The sequence below is a fragment of the Diceros bicornis genome, chromosome 7, assembly GCF_020826845.1.
Source record: "Diceros bicornis minor isolate mBicDic1 chromosome 7, mDicBic1.mat.cur, whole genome shotgun sequence".
Classification (NCBI taxonomy): Eukaryota; Metazoa; Chordata; class Mammalia; order Perissodactyla; family Rhinocerotidae; genus Diceros; species Diceros bicornis.
In genome coordinates this window covers 48,207,023-48,224,033 of record NC_080746.1, presented here as the reverse complement: position 1 = coordinate 48,224,033, position 17,011 = coordinate 48,207,023, and the positions used below count along the sequence as shown (strand labels likewise).

Genomic DNA, 17,011 nt, shown 5'->3' with positions numbered 1-17,011 from the left:
CAGATTTTCTACAATGAATATGCATTACTTTCTATTCAGAGAATACATTATCTTCAAAAACAAAATGATTTAATCTGTATTATCTTCCTTTCATATAGAGTTGCCTAGTGACTAGACCTCCAATCCACACCAATCAGTCATTTCCTGAGGAGCTGAAAGAATTTGGGTATCACTTGGGTATGTTTGCATTTGTAATTTTTAACACTATGACATGGGATGTTGGTAGGACTCTGTCTTCATCGATTCTTGACTATATGCTCAGTTATTCATCTGCAGATAATTGCAGCCATGTGCTGTGGCGGGAAGAACGTGGATTTTGGAATTAACCAGACTGGGTTAGAATTTTGACTTAGCCACTTGTAACTTAACCTCTTTGAGCCTCCCTCAGTTCGTGGAAATAAGATTAAAAATGGCAGGTCTTATTAGTTTTAAGTGTCGATTATGGGTATGGGACAGTGCTAGATGTTATAGGAGATAGGATGATGAATAAATAACATGAGACTTCAGACACAGAACGGTGGTGTATTAAGGGGGCTTAGAGATTCCCACGTTTTCTGTTTTCAGATATAGTTTCCAAGAAGATAACTGTCATTTAAAGCAAATAAATGAGTTGTTATTAAGACAAAGGAAAACATTCTCTATAAATTGAGATGAGGGCAACAGTTACTACCACAAAACTTAATATGAGAAATCCTAAAAGCCAACAACACTATCAATAACATACATATCTTATTCACTTAATTTTACTGGTCCCTAAAACTCAATGAATATATTTCCCTTATTGTACCTGTCAATTAACCTGTAAGGGATTAATGTTCACTAGTGATCACTTCATGGGGAGTCCACAGGGCCTAGAGAAGGCAACCTCTCAGAGTTTAACTCCCCTCTCCCACAACAGACAAACTCGGGAATTCCCTGACTGCAGCCCACTTCAGTGGCTGTGTGAAACTCTTTCCCAAGTTCAAGTTCCTAAGGGTAGACGGTACAGACTTTATGTACAACCCTAGGTTCAAAAGTGGTCGAAGGACAACTATTTGCTGAGGATGTGGACGAAACTTGGATGTGCAAGTTGTAGTGTCACAGGCATGCCCCTAGGCCCCTTACAGTATGGGAAGGAGCTGGGAGTAGGACAAGAAGGGGGCAGGAAGGGGCTGAGAGGTGGGGACTGGGCTCTGCTCTCCCTGTGCTGAAATCTCCTGGTGCAGAACTCTGAGTCCAACAATTCTAAATTCTAACCTGGCTTTCCAGACTCAGCATCCTGTAGGAAACTAAAGCGTAATGCGCAGAAGTGGGAGGGTTGAGAGTGTGGGAGCAGGGAGGGAGATCTTGTGAGTAAAGGTTGGCTGGCTTGGACTGGGCAGCGTAAAGAGCAACCTCATTGGGGGGATGATATGTAAGTCTCCATTTTATTGATGCCACAGCCCCTGTGTAGAAGCCAAATGAATATTAAGTAGCTCTAACATCTTTATGATTTTGGCGTCTAACTGTTAAGCCAATTTGCAATGACTTGATGCTTGCACAAAGCTTACCACATTATTAGCCCATTCTAAACAATGATATAATCTATAACTGTTCAGAAAAACCATTCTTGAAAATAATTGGGATTACCATTAAACTAGAAACCAAGAGATAATGTGAATGTCTTTTTCTCCTTCCCCTAAACAGTTTTGTTTTGGTCTAGATCCCAAAGAGCTATTTGCTAAAATCAATATCAAATATAGTTTCAGAATATTAGAATGACAACATGCCTTCTTGCGAGACTATTAGAAATAAATAATAACAAATGCCTTATCAGCATTTAAAGGTGTGATCGGCTCTTTGCTATAGGAACATAACGACAATTGCATCTTCTCATAGCTACAGATTTAATCAAAACAAAGACTTGATTTCTTGGCCATGATAACGACATTTGGAACGTTTCAGACTGTCAACAAAGTCAATGGTCAGAATCTGATTTTAAAAAGGAAAATTCCCAAAGATCCTCTATCATACTCACTTTACGGAGAAAGATGCTAAGGTTAAGAAGGTTGTGTAACCTCAAGGTCTCAGAGCAGTTAGTGGCAGAGATCCCCAGGTCTCTCTCTTACCTTCACTAGAGCAGTGCATCTTGTTAACTTGCAGTCTGAATTGGAAGTTTGAATCTAGACCTACAAATAATGCCTGAAACTGCTCCCTAAACGCAAAGCAGGGGCTCAGATTAAATCAGAATACTTGGAGCCAACCTTAAGGGATATGAACCATCACATCTATGTCTTAACAATCCTATTGATCCTTTGCCAGGAATCAATATGTTCTTGTCTTCCTTGAGTATATTTGGATAACTGGACCTTATAAAACTTAGTCTGAATTAATCCTTCTAAATTTCAATGCACTTCAGTGATTTACTTTTGGCTTTTGAAAACACAAACTTCACTTAGATGATTTTTATAAAGTGTTGATATTTTAGCAGCTGACACATAAGGTCAAATATCTGGCAGTTTGTCTAGGGAATGGGAGCATGGTGTGATATTTGCCTACTTTAAAGATTACTAGACCATACAGGCACAGAGCCCAAACCAAAGGTATTCTCTACTTGGTGAATTGATTCAAAAACTTTCCTAAATAATGAAACTTCAAATGAATTATATCTATAACTTGACAGCAATATGAAGAAGTTGTGAGCTTTCTGAAACTGAAAAAAGGAACCCTCAGACTTGTAAATAAGAATGAATATTTTATGCCAGAAAAGAATGATTGGATATTTTTTATAACAGCTTTATTGAAATATAATTTATGTACTTTAAAATTTGCCCTTTTAAAAGGTACAGTTCAGTGATTTTTAGTATATTCACAGAGTTGTGCAATCATTAGCACTATCTAATTTGAGAACATTTTCATCATGCCCAAAAGAAATTCCATACACATTTCCAGCCCCTAGCAACCACTAATCTACTTTGTATTTATACAGATTTTCCTATTCTGGACCTTTCATAGAAAAAAAATTGTACAATATATGGCCTTTTGTATCTGACTTCCTTCACTTAGAATACTGTTTTCAAAGTTTGTCTATGATGTAGCATGCATCAGTACTCATTCCTTTTCCTGGCAGAATAATATTCCACTGTATGGATATACCACAATTTATTTATCCATTCATCTGTTGATGAACATTTGGGTTGTTTCTACTTTATGGCTATTATAAATAATGTTCTATGAGCCTTTATGTACAAGTTTTTTGTGTGGACATATGTTTTCAATTCTCTTTGGATATATACCTAGGAGCAGAATTGACATTCACTTGGTAACTCTTTTAACTTTTGAGGATCTGCCAGACTGTTTTTCAAAGTGGCTTAACCCTTATACCTTCTCACCAGCAGTGCATAGGGGTTCTGATTTCTCCACATCCTGGCTAAAATTTCTTATTATCTATTTTATAGCCATCCTACTAAGTGTGCAGTGGTATCTCATTGTAGTTTTGATTTACAGTTCCCTAATGAACAATAATGTTGAACACCTTTTAATGTGCTTATTGGCCATCTGTATATCCTTTTTAAACAAATATCTATTCAAATCTATGGTACACTGAATAATGGCCCCCCGAAGAAGTCCAAGTCCTAATCTCTGACCTGTGAATATGTTATGTTATAGGCCAAAGAGACTTTACAGATGTGGTTAAGGATCTTGAGATAGGGAGATTATCCTGGATTATCTAGGCGAGTCAAATGTAATCACAGGAGTCCTTGATAAGAAGGAGGCAGTAGAGTTATAGTAAGAGAAGCAATATGATGGCAGAAGCAAAAGTTGGCCTGATGATCTTTGAAGATGGAGGAAAGGGTGATGAGCCAAAAAATTCAGGTGGCCTCAAGAAGATGGAAAAAGGCAAGGAAATGGATTCTCCCATAGATCCTCTGGAGCTGCATAGTCAAGATCCTGAGTATATTTTTGAGTCTGATTTTAGATTTCTGACTTCCAGAACTATAAGGTAACAAATTTGTATTATTTTCAGCCACCAAGTTTGTGGTAATGTGTTCAGCAGCAACAGAAAACTAATACAAAGTCCTTTGCTGATTTTTTAATTAGGTTATTTGTCTTTTTACTGTTGAGTTGTAAAAGTTCTTTATATATTCTGGACACAAGTCCCTTATCAGACATATTATTGCAAATATTTTCTCCCATTCTGTGAGTTGTTTTTTAACTTTCTTAATGGTGTCCTTTGATGCACAAAAGGTTTTAATTTTGATGAATCCAATTTATAATTTTCTTTTGTTGCTTTTGATCTCATATTAATAATACTGCCTAACCCAAGGTCACAAAGATTTACTCCTATGTTTTCTTCTAAGAGTTTTATAGTTTTAGCTCTTACATTTAGGTCTATGATCCACATTGAGTTAATTTTTGTGTACTGTATGAGGTAGAGACCAACTTAATTCTCTTGCATGTGGATATCCAGAAGTCATGGCACAATTTGTTTTAAAGAAAAAAAAACATGTTTGCCATAAAGTTATTTCATTTAACCCATAGAGGGATTTTTCTGATTAGATTACATAACAGTTGACCAAAATAGGAAAAGCGTTGGAGATGTCTTTCCAGCTATGAAAGGCTGCACGTGGGTGCCTGGTGTTCTACCAGATGCATAGCTGAAATTATTCTTCCTGTTTAGAAATTTTCCTGTGTAGTTCTAAATTGTTAAGAACTTGTTATTACCAGTCACCATGGAATCACTTGCTAAGTGATTTTTTTTCTTGTCTAAGCAGGTTGTCAACACACTCAGGGCTGATAATATTGACAGAGGAAATCAAAGGGCAGAGGGCTGTTCCCTCTCACTTATTTTCATTCTTGTGGGCAGAGATGGAAGGAAATAATCCATAAGAATAAGTCCACTGAGATCCCAACCATACTTCTTTCTAAGGAGGGTGCTGGGTACTCTGTGCTGGGTAATGAAGTTTCCCTTCTCATGAAGATTTTGTTCAGGGCAATAGTTGGACTTATGCACAGCTTTAGACTCAAAATAATAATGAAAGAAAAGTTCACTTGGCTTTGAAGACACTGAGAGTCTCCACACTTGAATGGAAAATTTAGCATTATTATAGTCATTTGGTGCAAAAACCAGTTGGGTTACAGTGGAAATTGACAGGTTGAACTTGGTTACTCATGGAGTTTTCATTTGCAATCATCCAAACTTATGAAAGTTTAAAGTGGAGAGGTACTCTAAGAATTTAGCGATCTCTTATGCTGTTTTACTTACTGGAAATCTTTTATTTCTTAAACAGTCTGGAACCCAAGTGGGTCTTGGGCATAAGTTTCAGACTGTGATGCTTGGAAGTTGCTCCCTTTCCTCTGCTTAGTGCTTTTCATTTGCACAGAAAAATTTTAAGGTTAGGTTTGTCTTCTCCATTTCAAAGTTATATGATGTCTTCTGATGACCACCAATCTTTTTTCTTCTTTCTTTTCTTTCCTTTTGTCCATTTTCTTCCCCTTCTTCTCTCTCTTCCTCTTCATGTTCGTATTTTAAAATCACTACTGAGTTAATGGATGTAAGTTAATGAAAGAGCAAAAGAGTGAATTGTCAAATGACAGCCAAAAGGACAATGTTGTAGTTTATACACAGGAGTTTTGTTCTTGAAGCATTGGTCCTTGACCTCTCAACTTTGGTCAGTCTATCCAAAACTCAGTATGATCAACATTATTCTTGCGTGAAATCAATATGTATGTTATCTTGGCTTTTATAAGGACAAAGCCAATCTTACCTGTAAACGACACGGAAGGAACAAATGAAGCAACGGACTTAAAGAAAACTTGTCTTTTTCATCTTCTAAGAGTAGAAATGATTGTGCCGAGGGCTAAGAGATTAAATTGTGTCACTTGTCAAGAAATTGGCAAGCAGCCATCTTTTCTGTCTGCTACTACATGCTGCTTTTGTGCTGTGGATGGGTTTAATAAATGCACTGTTGTGTAAAATGTCATTGCTGCATCGCCAAGCTAAGGCTGTCATGTGATAGCTCTTCCCAGGATGACAGATCAATATTGGTCCTAAGCAATCCAGGGACTTGAAACCACACAGAGGGTATTTTTATGGTTCAGATACAAAAGTGGAAATAAAAATCATTCTTCAAAGTGTGGCAATATATCTATTTTGCTCTGTAAGAAAACTTAATGTTCTTTCTAAAATGTCCTTACTTTAAGGATAGGTAATGCTATCAAATTTTAATGACCACTTCTAGAAGAAAAAATACAAATGACTAGTAACATTTTTTAAAAGTTCAATCTTACTGATAGTCAAATAAATGCAAAGCAAAGAAATCTACCATTGTTTGCCTTGGTAAACAGCCCCAAATTATGTATGTGCCAGCACACGCAACGCTGACAACATACCATAAAATAGGCCCTCTCCAACATTGTTGGTGGAAGTAAAATTTGGTATAATCTTTCTAGAAAGAAATTTAGCAGTATGTATCAAAATTCTTTAAAATGTTTATACTTTTTGGTTTAGAAATTCTACTACTAGAAATATACCATAAGGAAATTATAAGAAACAGTGTCAACAATGTCTTCCAAAAGATTGCCAGTTATTTAAAATGCTGAGAAACTGAAAATAACCTAAACTCTTAACAATGAAAATAGTAAATATAGTATTAAACAGCAATTAAAATATCTGTACAGGTTTTTTAATGATATAAGGAAAGGTTTATGACATAAGGTTATGTGAAATTAAACAAACGCTAAATATTATATAGAGCATAATCTAAACTACATTAAAAAAAGTAGCCAAAAAAAAAATACCAGAAATAAATGTGCAAAAAATGTTAATAGATATTGACTCTATTTAGTGTAAAATTGAATGTGTTGTGTTTTGTTTGGTTTTTGTCTACTATTCTGCATTTTATACATATTCCACTAAAGGACAATTATCATATCCATAAACACACATATACAAGGAGTTATATTTAAAAAGAGCCTGCACAGGAAAAAGATCACTGTCCAGAGAAATTCATCTAAACTACCACACACTCTCTTGCCTTGACTTTTAGCCCTCATCTCATGTTATCCCTATAGCTTCTGGCTCTCTCCTTCACTCCAGCTCAGACTCACATCTCCAGCCATCAGATGTAACAACATATCTCAGCTAGTCCATGTCTCTGCTGTCCCTCCTCTTGAGGGACCGGTTTATGCCCTATTTCTGACCATGGTCCACCTCTTTTTTCGGACTGCTTTCTTTTTTTTTTAGGGTCCAGAATTCCACAGTGACCATATTTGTTTTTTATTGTTGTGTGACAAATTACCACAAATTTTGCAGTTTAAAATAACATATATTTATGATGTCAGAGTTTCAGTGGATCGGGAATCTGGGCACAGCTTAGTGGAACCCTCCACTCTTGGTCCCACAAGGCTACAATCACGGTGTTATCTGGACTGCATTCCTTGTGGGAGCTTGGGGTCCTCTTCCAAGCTCATGTGGCTATTGGTAGAATTCAGCTGTATGACTGACATCTCCCATTTTGCTAGCTGTAGGCTGGGGACTGTCTCAGCTCCTAGTGGCTGCCCTCAGGTACTTGCCAAGTGGCACCCTCCATAGGTCTTCTGACAAACAACATGAAAGTTTGCTTCATCCAGGCCAGCAGGACAATCTCTCTGCTTTTACAGGGCTCACTAGATTAGGTCAGGCCAACACAAGATAATCTCCCTTTTGACAAACTCAAAGTCAACTGATTAGGGACCTTAATTACATCTATGAAATCTCTTTTACCATATTAAGTAATATTTTCATGAGAGTGATATCCCATCATACTCACAGGTCCTTCCCACACTCAAGGGGAAGGGATTATACAAGGATGTGGGTCACTGGAGGTCATTTTAGAATTCTGTCTACCATAAGTGTCCCTTCCTGGCTGTCACAGACTTGTAGCTCAAGTTCAGCATTCTGTTAACTACCTGGCTCTGTAGACTGAGTTGTGTTGAGGACCTTGAATTTCACACAGTTCTTTTACACTCACTATTTCATTTAACCACAGCTCCTGAGATATACACTTTTATCTTCAATTTATCAGTGAGGTAACTGGAGCACAGAGAGCTTAAAAAGAGGCCCAAGATCACAGAACTAGAAACTAGAACTTGAACTCTAGGTCCTCTGATTCCAAAGAGTATGCTCTTTCTCCTACATCTCTCTTCTGGGGCAACCACTGAGACCTGAGCTCAGTTTGGAGTCTGATCTAACTAGAGAGAAAGTCACCTCTCACCTCATCTGTGTCTTAAGCCTGCACACTCACTCTATATTTGGTACGATTGAGCACACTCACAAAGGCTTTTCATAATGAACTCAGAATTCCAAGAATGACGTAGATATTAGTGTTCTATTGCTCCTTAGGAAATTACCAAAAATTTAACAGCTTAAAGCAATACCCATTTATTAGCTCATTGTGTAGGTCAGAAGTCTGGCACAGCGTGGCTGGAATCTCTGCTCAGGCTCTTATAAGGCTAAAATCCAGGTGTAGGCCAAGCTGCATTCTCATCTGGAGGCTCAGGGTCTTCTTCCAAGCTCATGTGGTTGTGGTCAGACTCAGCTCCTTGTGGTTGTCGGACGGAGGTTCCCGCTTCCTCCTGCCAGCTGGAGGCCTCTCTCTGCTCCTAGAGGCCATCCTCAATCTTTCTTACATGGCCTCTTCCATCTTCAAACCAGCAACAGAGTGTCAAGTACTTCACACATTTTGCATCTCTTTGATTTCTTCCTCCACCAGCCAGAGAAAACTCTCCACTTTTAGGGCTTGTGTGATTAGATCAGACTCACCTGAGTACTCTCCCTCTCTTAAGGTCAACTATGCCATATAACATAACATAATCACAGGACTGCTATCTCATCATAGTCACAGGTTCAATGGATGAGGGTGTGGAATCCTGCGGAGTGGCATTTTTAGAATGCTGCTTACTACAGAATGCCTTTTAAGTGTGTTTGCTTTATTTTTCTTTCTGCAGTATAACTTAGAACCTAAAGACATTGGAGCCAGACCACCTAGGTTCAAATTATGGCTCTAGCATTTACTATCAGTACAATCTTGTGCAACTTACTTAACCTCTCAGTTTCTCAATTTTCTTATCTGAAAACTGAGAGTAATAAAAGTGTGGATCTCACAGAGTTCTTGTACACTTTAGATGAGTTAATGCGCCAGAAGAGTACTTGGCACATTGAAGCACTATGTTGGTCTTTGCTATTGTTATTATTGATCTGATTATTACATATCCACTAATGTAGAGTCCAGATTACTGCTCTCCTTGGAGCAGACCCATCACCTCACTTTTCTGGGCCTCAGCTTCTCTGTAGATTTTAGTATTATTTAGTTGTCAAAAATATAACTTAAAATGTAAAGGATACATTTAAAAAAAAATTAAGAGTCTCTAACTCACAGGAAAGACCAAAGAATTTGTCAAGTAAAAGAAAACTACGTTTAGTTTGTGGGCTAATTTTTTAAGTGAGGGAAACATAGCAGATTCAGTAGACTGTATTAGAGACTTGAGAATAGAAACATAGAACCTTTTTTAGTACTATACCTGTTTATAAATGGGCTTTAATTCCATGGTACGACCAAAAGAAAAAGGGATGTGAACAGATAGGAGCAGGAAGCTTAGGGAAGGACGTAGAGGAAGAAAGGAGACTGAAGGAAAGGTGGAAGGGATGGGGAGAGGAAAGGGAATAGAACAAGGAGAAAGAGAAAAAGGAACAGAGGCAACAGCAGAGGAAAGACCCCTGAGAAGTAGAGAGAGCAGGTAAGGAAAACGGGGAAATGTTTCTAAAATTTATTGAGCTCCTACTATATATATGCTTGGCATAGCTGGGACTTAGTTTATCTCACTGATTCCTCAGAACAACTCGGTGAAGTAAGTATTATTGTCATCATTCCACAGCTGAGAAAATAGCAACTAAAAAAGTTTAGTATATGAACATTAGAACCTACATCTTTCCAGAACTCATTGTAATGTGCTGCTCCCCTGTCCATAAGGTCTAACAGTGAGATAAAAAGTAGTCCTCATAGCTTGTATGTCCAGCCCGAAACAGTGTTCCTGCCACACAAAGAAAAGGCTTCTTAGATGCTTTTGTATGCCTCTTAACACTACTTTAGAATATTAATTACCTGAATCAAGACATTTGGGTTCTAGTTAAAGTAGAACCCCAAATGATGTATGCCTCAGGATAAGTCACTCTCTGAGCCTCAGTTTCCCTATCTGTAAAATGTAGGCTTTGTACTAGATAAATTGCCAAATTCTGAAAATCTATCCCTAATGTCACATTGCCAGTTTTTCGACTGAGTGTTATTCTGAACTCTTAGATGTACCCAAGCCATTTAAGTTCCTGGTAGGAAGGAGTAAGGTGGGAAACTATCTCAGCAGTAGTAGCAAAGATCTACCAAAAAGAAGTGGAGCCCCGCCCAACAGCGGTCTTCACAGAGGCAAAAGGCTTTAATGTGAATTGGGGAGTGGGTATATTTGGTTGCTCCGTTAGGACCACTGTTCAGGTGTCACTATGCAGACTGTTTATTGCACAACCTTAGGAGGCAACAGTCGCAGGCCATGGCCCTGGCTCCAAGAAGTTACAACAAAGACCAACGGGTAGAATTCAAAATAGAGAAAATTGTGGCTCAATATAAAAGTAACAAGCTTTGTAATGTTTAGCATTGCCCATTAACATTGTGAAAGCTACCTTTGGGAGTTTTTAGACAGAGACCACATGATGTAGGGGATTCTGCTATTAAACGAGAGTTTAGAGAGTACACAAGTAACATTCAGGACTAGTTTCTGAGTGTATTCAAAGCTAGCTGGGTGATCTTCTTAAAGTCTTTAAGCTTTAATTTCCTGAGTCCATATTATTATGGCCATAATAACAGTACTTACTTCATATGGCTGTTGTTTAAGTATATAGAAGATTGTGTGTCTGTGTGTGTGTCTGTGTATATCTATATCTCTATTTACATCTCTATAGCTATCTATCTATCTATCTATCTATCTATCTATCTATCTATCTATCTAATCTATCTGTCAACTACCTACCTATCTTACCACAATATGCCCGACACATGATAAAAGCTCAAAAAATGTTAGTTATCATTATAATTATTCTCTCTACAACTATTGAATGACATGATGATTCCAGCACAGCAGAACTTCCTTTTTTCTCCATAGGCATGAGATTGCCACTCATGCTTGTGGGCAAAGGATGGTGGCACTCTCAGAGATGCCACTTTTCATTCTTAATTGTAGGGTAAGCACATAACAAAAAGTCTATTTTATTTCAAGTTGAGAGCCAGAATTTGGCTAAGAGGTGGAAGGCCCCCTACTTCTAGGTAAAGAGTGGTATGAAATGATGAGTGTGGCCCACTAATTTCTGAATTATCTTCTAACAACTCTTTCTAAACTCTTAAAATGGAGCTTCTCCAGGGTCCAATATTAGCAAACCCAGACCCCACCATGACTTGTAGAATTACACAGCATCTATTTCAGATTGTTCACTCTGTAGCATGGATATTTCCTCTCTTAGAAATTAATTTAGTCAATTCAGCCTGAAAATCTATTGCCAAAAAGCATGTGTTTCCTATGGGAGTGTCACTCATCTCTTTTCTTGTTGATAGGAGATGTAGATGTACCTGATAAAAAATTGTGATTCTCCTCCACAAGCTGCAAAGACGCAGCTGTCAAAAGTAATCACTGCATCCGAACAATTGGATGGGGAACAGAAGTGTCCTTGGCTGCTTTATAAGAAAAACAGTAAACTAGTTTATTTATGCTTAATGAAAAGTAGACTGAGGAAGGGCTATGAAGCTTAGATTTCCGCCATTTAGATCACAGTCTTCAATGTGGCTCCATGCAAGCTAAGGTCATTCTTACCTACAGGACTTTGCTTGTGTTACCCTCCCTCCCTCTACTCATTGATTTACCCTCTTTTCTCTTCTCATTTTATTTACTCATTCATTCAAAAACTCACTCATTCATTCAGCAAGAATTTATCGATCCACTTCTAGATATAACTGCTTGTCTTGAGGGGATATACAATCTAGTAGAGGCGCTAAAATAACATTAGGACCCATTTTTCTCCCCAGGGAAATCTCTCCTAATTGTTCTAATCCACCATGCCTTTTAGCTAGTGTTTTGATAGCTGATAGAATTTTATATTGTTTACTAAGTGCCCCATGTGGATGACTCTTATTTCTCCAAATAATCTTTAGTTCTTTAAAGAGAGTGGCCCTGGCTCAAGCGACCACTGCTTTATCCTGAGCAATGTCTGGTTCCATTACACCTACTTAATCTCACCTTGTGTTCTTCGGCCAAGTCAAGCTGGTTTCCGTCTTCATTGGGACAACTTGCACTTTCTCCCTCTGTGTTCTCATTCAGATTTCTGAGGTTAGTGAAATCTTAATTATTTTTTAATACCCAGACTGGAATCTTCTTATTAAATAGGTTTTCAGACTTTTTCTGTCCAAACTCCTACAGAAATCCCTTATAAATTGTTGCTGAATCCATGAATATACAGTGTCTATAACAGAGCATTATTCGCTAATACTACTTATAGTATATTGTTTTCTATACATTTTATTATTTGCTCATCAGCTCATAGCATTCTTCTTTCCAGTCAGACTGAAGGCCCCACGGAACAAAAGATATATCTGTATCCCCTCCTCACAGCGCCTGGTCCAACGTTGAATGCAGTAGCCGTCCACAAACACAAATTAAATGAAAATTCAGTAAGTAATAAGGGATCCAGAAAGTCATTACAGAAAGCTTGCTTTGACAGCCTTCTCTTTCAAGTACAAAACTTTTGCAGAATTATTATTCTCCTAAGGTACAAATGTGTCTCATTGATGTGGCAGATTTACTTTGCAAATAATTCTAACATTTCAGATCTTTACCTGAGTCTGCCATCCTCTGCTGCAGCACCTCCCGGTATAATCTTCGTAATAAATATGCCAGGGTCATCTCCGATGTGGGGATTATCTGTCCCTCCAGCAATACTGAATCCCAGGCCAGAATTCCCCTGTAGAAACAGCAAGTAGACATTAAATGAGGTGGCTGTCACCTAAACCTAGTTCCCCTTGCACTCTGCGTTATCATCTTACTACTCAAATGGAAATCAGGTGATAACAGTCTTGTAGGCAAAGCTAGAAAGTGCACTGTCAGCAGTCAAAGGAAGGTCAGGAAAAACAATCAAGTTTGTCCCTGCATTGCAAGAATTCAAGGGGCCTTACATTTTTGCTTATTCAAAGGGCCTTATATTTTTGCTTTTAAGAAACGCTTCCTTTATACAGCAATTAAAATGATCATTGTGAAGTAGGAGATAAAAGCTTACACATTGTATAATACGAAAAAATGCAAGAAATCATTAACGTCAACTGTAAAAATTATACATACATATGAAAAAGAATGGAAGAAAACAAGCTACATGAAAAATATTTAATTTGGTAGAGTAGTGACATTTGGGTGTTTTAATTTTGTTATTTCCAGTATTATTGTTCTAATATTGTTTAACCATCAAATAAATGTGTTCCTATGTAATAAGGAATTTTTACTTCAGCAGGCAGGGCCCCTTCTAGAGTCATAATAAATATGAGATACTTTTTACTAATAAACAGGTTTTAATTTGCAGTAGATAGAGACAAGGAATGCATCACTGCTGCAGCATGTAAATTTGACTAGTTTATATTCTAATAAAGCTTTCACACTTACTCCTGCAGACACAGTAATTGACATCCAGTGTACATAACCTTCTAAAATTTGTATGTAAGATATAATTAAAAGTCTCCCCCAAATTCACAAACCATCTTACTTAACATATTTCTTATTTACGTATTCTCTTTTATCTCCATCTCCATGGTTACATTATTTTTCTATATTATGTTCTGATTTTTTTTCCAATTCACATTATATTTTAAGCCATTTCCATACAGCTAGGTAGTCTTTATAATTATCCACTTTAAATGACTAAGTAATATTTCATCAAGGTCATGTGCCATCATTTATTTAACCAGTCCCCTGTCATTGGCTGTTTAATTTCTCTATATACTCTTACAACAAATATATCTTACTAAATTTATGATCACTTGATTAAATTCTGCTCTTGGGTAAAAAGAGACGAGGACTAAGAATTTAGTAGTTAATCCAGAAAACTTAATTAGGGCACTCAATTAGTCAGAAAAGTTCAATGTCAAGGTAAGATCAGTTGTAATTTGACAGTTATACCACTGCAAATGTCAAGGTAAGGTTTAGCAATTTGTATTGACTGAACTATTAAAACTCTGAATTCCAGAAGGTTGTTTTCACAATTATACATTTATGTTGAAAGGTTCAAATTAATAATTCAACCATGGCAACTGAAATCTCATGTTTTTGTACTTCTGACATTTCTCTAACTCTGTTTATTCTTTGAAAAATTCCAATGTTCATTGGACAGAGATATTACTTAAGAGCAGGCATGTAATCATGAATTTATTTAATATTTATTAAACACCAACTCTGTGCCTGGCACTGGACTAAGTCCTGATGCTACAGTAGTGAAGATGTCAGTTTATGAGGCATATGAAGGGGTGGTGCAGAGTGCAGGAGTGGCTGAAGGGAGAACCAAACATAGCGAATTTTCCTGAAGGTAAATAGCAGTTAATTACTTTTAAGGAGGTCAGGGTGGGAGTTGGGGAGGAGAACAGAATGTTCCAGGCAGAAGGAAAAACATATGTAAAATCCCTGAGGTGAGAAAGGGTATGCCAGGTACAAGAAACAGACAGTAAGGCTGGAATGAAGACAGCAAGAAGGAGAATTGAACAAGATGAGTCTTTACTATGAGGTTCTTGAGAGAAGAGTGTAAGTGGATCCATTTTTAGTTTTAAGTACCTATTAACACCAGACGACCATACCAGTATTGGATGAATATTTACTACGTGACTCTCAAAGCTAAGGCTACAGGGATTAAGACTAGATGATTTTTGCCTTCATGGAATTCAAGGCAGAGCAGAAACGGCAGTGATAGTCTGGCGTCTGGTGATCAGTACATTTTCATTGTATAATCTCAACTACATTGTCATGTCAATAGCCACCAAGACAGCATTTAGTTGATTTATGAGGCAGTTTCTCTAAGATCTAGGGGTTTTGGAAGAAAAGGATGAGAAAATGTGTGTCTTCAATGTAATTTGGCTCTAGGTCCAGGAACATCAACTGGAGTATATTGGTCTTACTAGAGTCGGCACCTCAGGGATAATAATTTATTGGTGAATGGAGGTAGGGAAGGAGGCAAGCAGAAACTGGGATATGCTTAAATGCTTTCTCCTGGGTATCAATGTTTTTAGAAAGGGCACTCAAGACTTTGTCATGTAAGAAAGATATTCATGATCTAGCTCTTAACCTTATCTCTTTTATTTCTAGTTTTACACTTTCAGACCCAGGAAGACTGAGCTGAACTGCTGCTTCTTTCCTGCACAATCCTGCACTATAACTTTTCTTTATATATATATCAACATATAATCCTTTCCTGCACTATAACTCATCTTTTGGCCTTTACTCATGCTGTTTTCTCTACCAGAAGCTTCCTATGTCCCCTTTGACTGGTCCAATTCTTCCAGTTTTCTAAGATGGGGCTCAGATGGTGTCTTCTCCAGGAAATATTAAATGATCACTTCAACTCCACTGCTCTGGGAAAGTGACTCCTCTTTTGAGTTTTTGTAGATTTCCATGCCTACCTATGTCAAGCACTGTGTTATTCTGAAGTTATATATTTATGGGTCTATCTTTCCTTCAGACTGAGCTTCTAGAAGCCAGGAACCATGCAGTATTCATCTTTGTTTCTTGGTGCCTTGTCTGGCATGTAGAATTGTTCAATAAATATTTGATGAATGAATGAACAGACAAACAAACATACTGAAAAATTCAAGCTCTAAAGGGAAGACTCAGAAAGGACACAATAAAAGTTCACAACGTGTTAAGGAATGTAATATAGCAGTAGAAGCCATTTTTTCTGTGTGGCTATAAGAATAAAAACGGAAAGCCCAGGTTTTCAAATTGTAGCTTAGCTGAAGGATGAATGATGAGACAGAACTGTCCAAACTGGGGATAGGCTGCTTTGGAAGGGAGGGAAGGCCCTTTACTCAATGGCCAGCTAGCTAGTCACTAGACATGAGAGGCCCAAGCATCCATTAAAAGGTTAAATTGGATGACTTTAAAGGATTCTTCTGGATCTCTGGCTAGATTGGTAGGAAAACTGCTCTTGCCAACAGAGAAAAACGAATGCTTTAGGAACGTTTAGAGGGGGAAGTAGATCACTGTTGCATTTTTAAAACTTATTCTATGAATCAATAGATCTTTGAAGTAATAGCTTTGATGACAACCTAGCAACATTTAACCACTGTCTTTGGAATTGACTCTATATGGAGAATATGGTGGCTCTGGCATTTACTAATATAGATTCCCCTATCCTCAAATCCACTCTGAGGAAAAGAATGAATGGATCAGGGAATCCACAATGAAAAGAGGTAGGTAGAGACAGAGTACAAGTAGACCTGTGTTTCTGGTCTCAAGGACTCCCAAAAGCTTTTGTGTTTCAATTAAAACCAGTCTGCCAGCTAGGCCTGGACAGTCACCATAGTTCTTCAGAAGAGGTTCATGTGAATTCAGCTAAGGAAGTTATTTAAAGTGCTTTCTCATCTCCCTTCATTGTTCTCTCCCAGCCTTCCCTTTCAGGCTTTTGCTACCAGCCAGCAGCAGGACAGATAAAAAGCAGCAGTGAAATTACTGCCTGCTGTTCTCCATGGCTGAATCATTCTAGTCCCCTGACAATCATCCCAGTGCCAGCCAGCTGCAGGGGCAGACCCCAGAACCTCTCTCCTCTGAGCAGCAATCTCTCCTTGTGAACAGGAGACCTCTGGCTGACACCCTTAGATCCTGAAAATTGTGACTAATTAACCAAGAGTTGGTACTTGACCCAGTCAATGGAAACTGCAAGGTGCCATGCTGGTGAGGGCAGCCCCAGTACAGAGTTCTGGGTGGGCTGCTCTTCCCTTGTAGTTGGGCAGAT

The 17,011-nt window shown here is 37.9% G+C and overlaps 1 protein-coding gene across 11 annotated transcripts in view; it reads right to left on the bottom strand.

Annotated features, from left to right (window-relative positions):
- The window catches only part of DLG2 (discs large MAGUK scaffold protein 2), a 1,867,373-nt gene that overhangs the window by 549,123 nt on the left and 1,301,239 nt on the right, over positions 1-17,011 (bottom strand). For all 11 annotated transcript variants that reach the window (XM_058545485.1, XM_058545490.1, XM_058545494.1 and 8 more), the window contains one exon: positions 12,867-12,991. In XM_058545485.1, the coding sequence (XP_058401468.1) occupies positions 12,867-12,991 (125 nt within the window). The remainder of the gene's footprint in view (positions 1-12,866; positions 12,992-17,011) is intronic.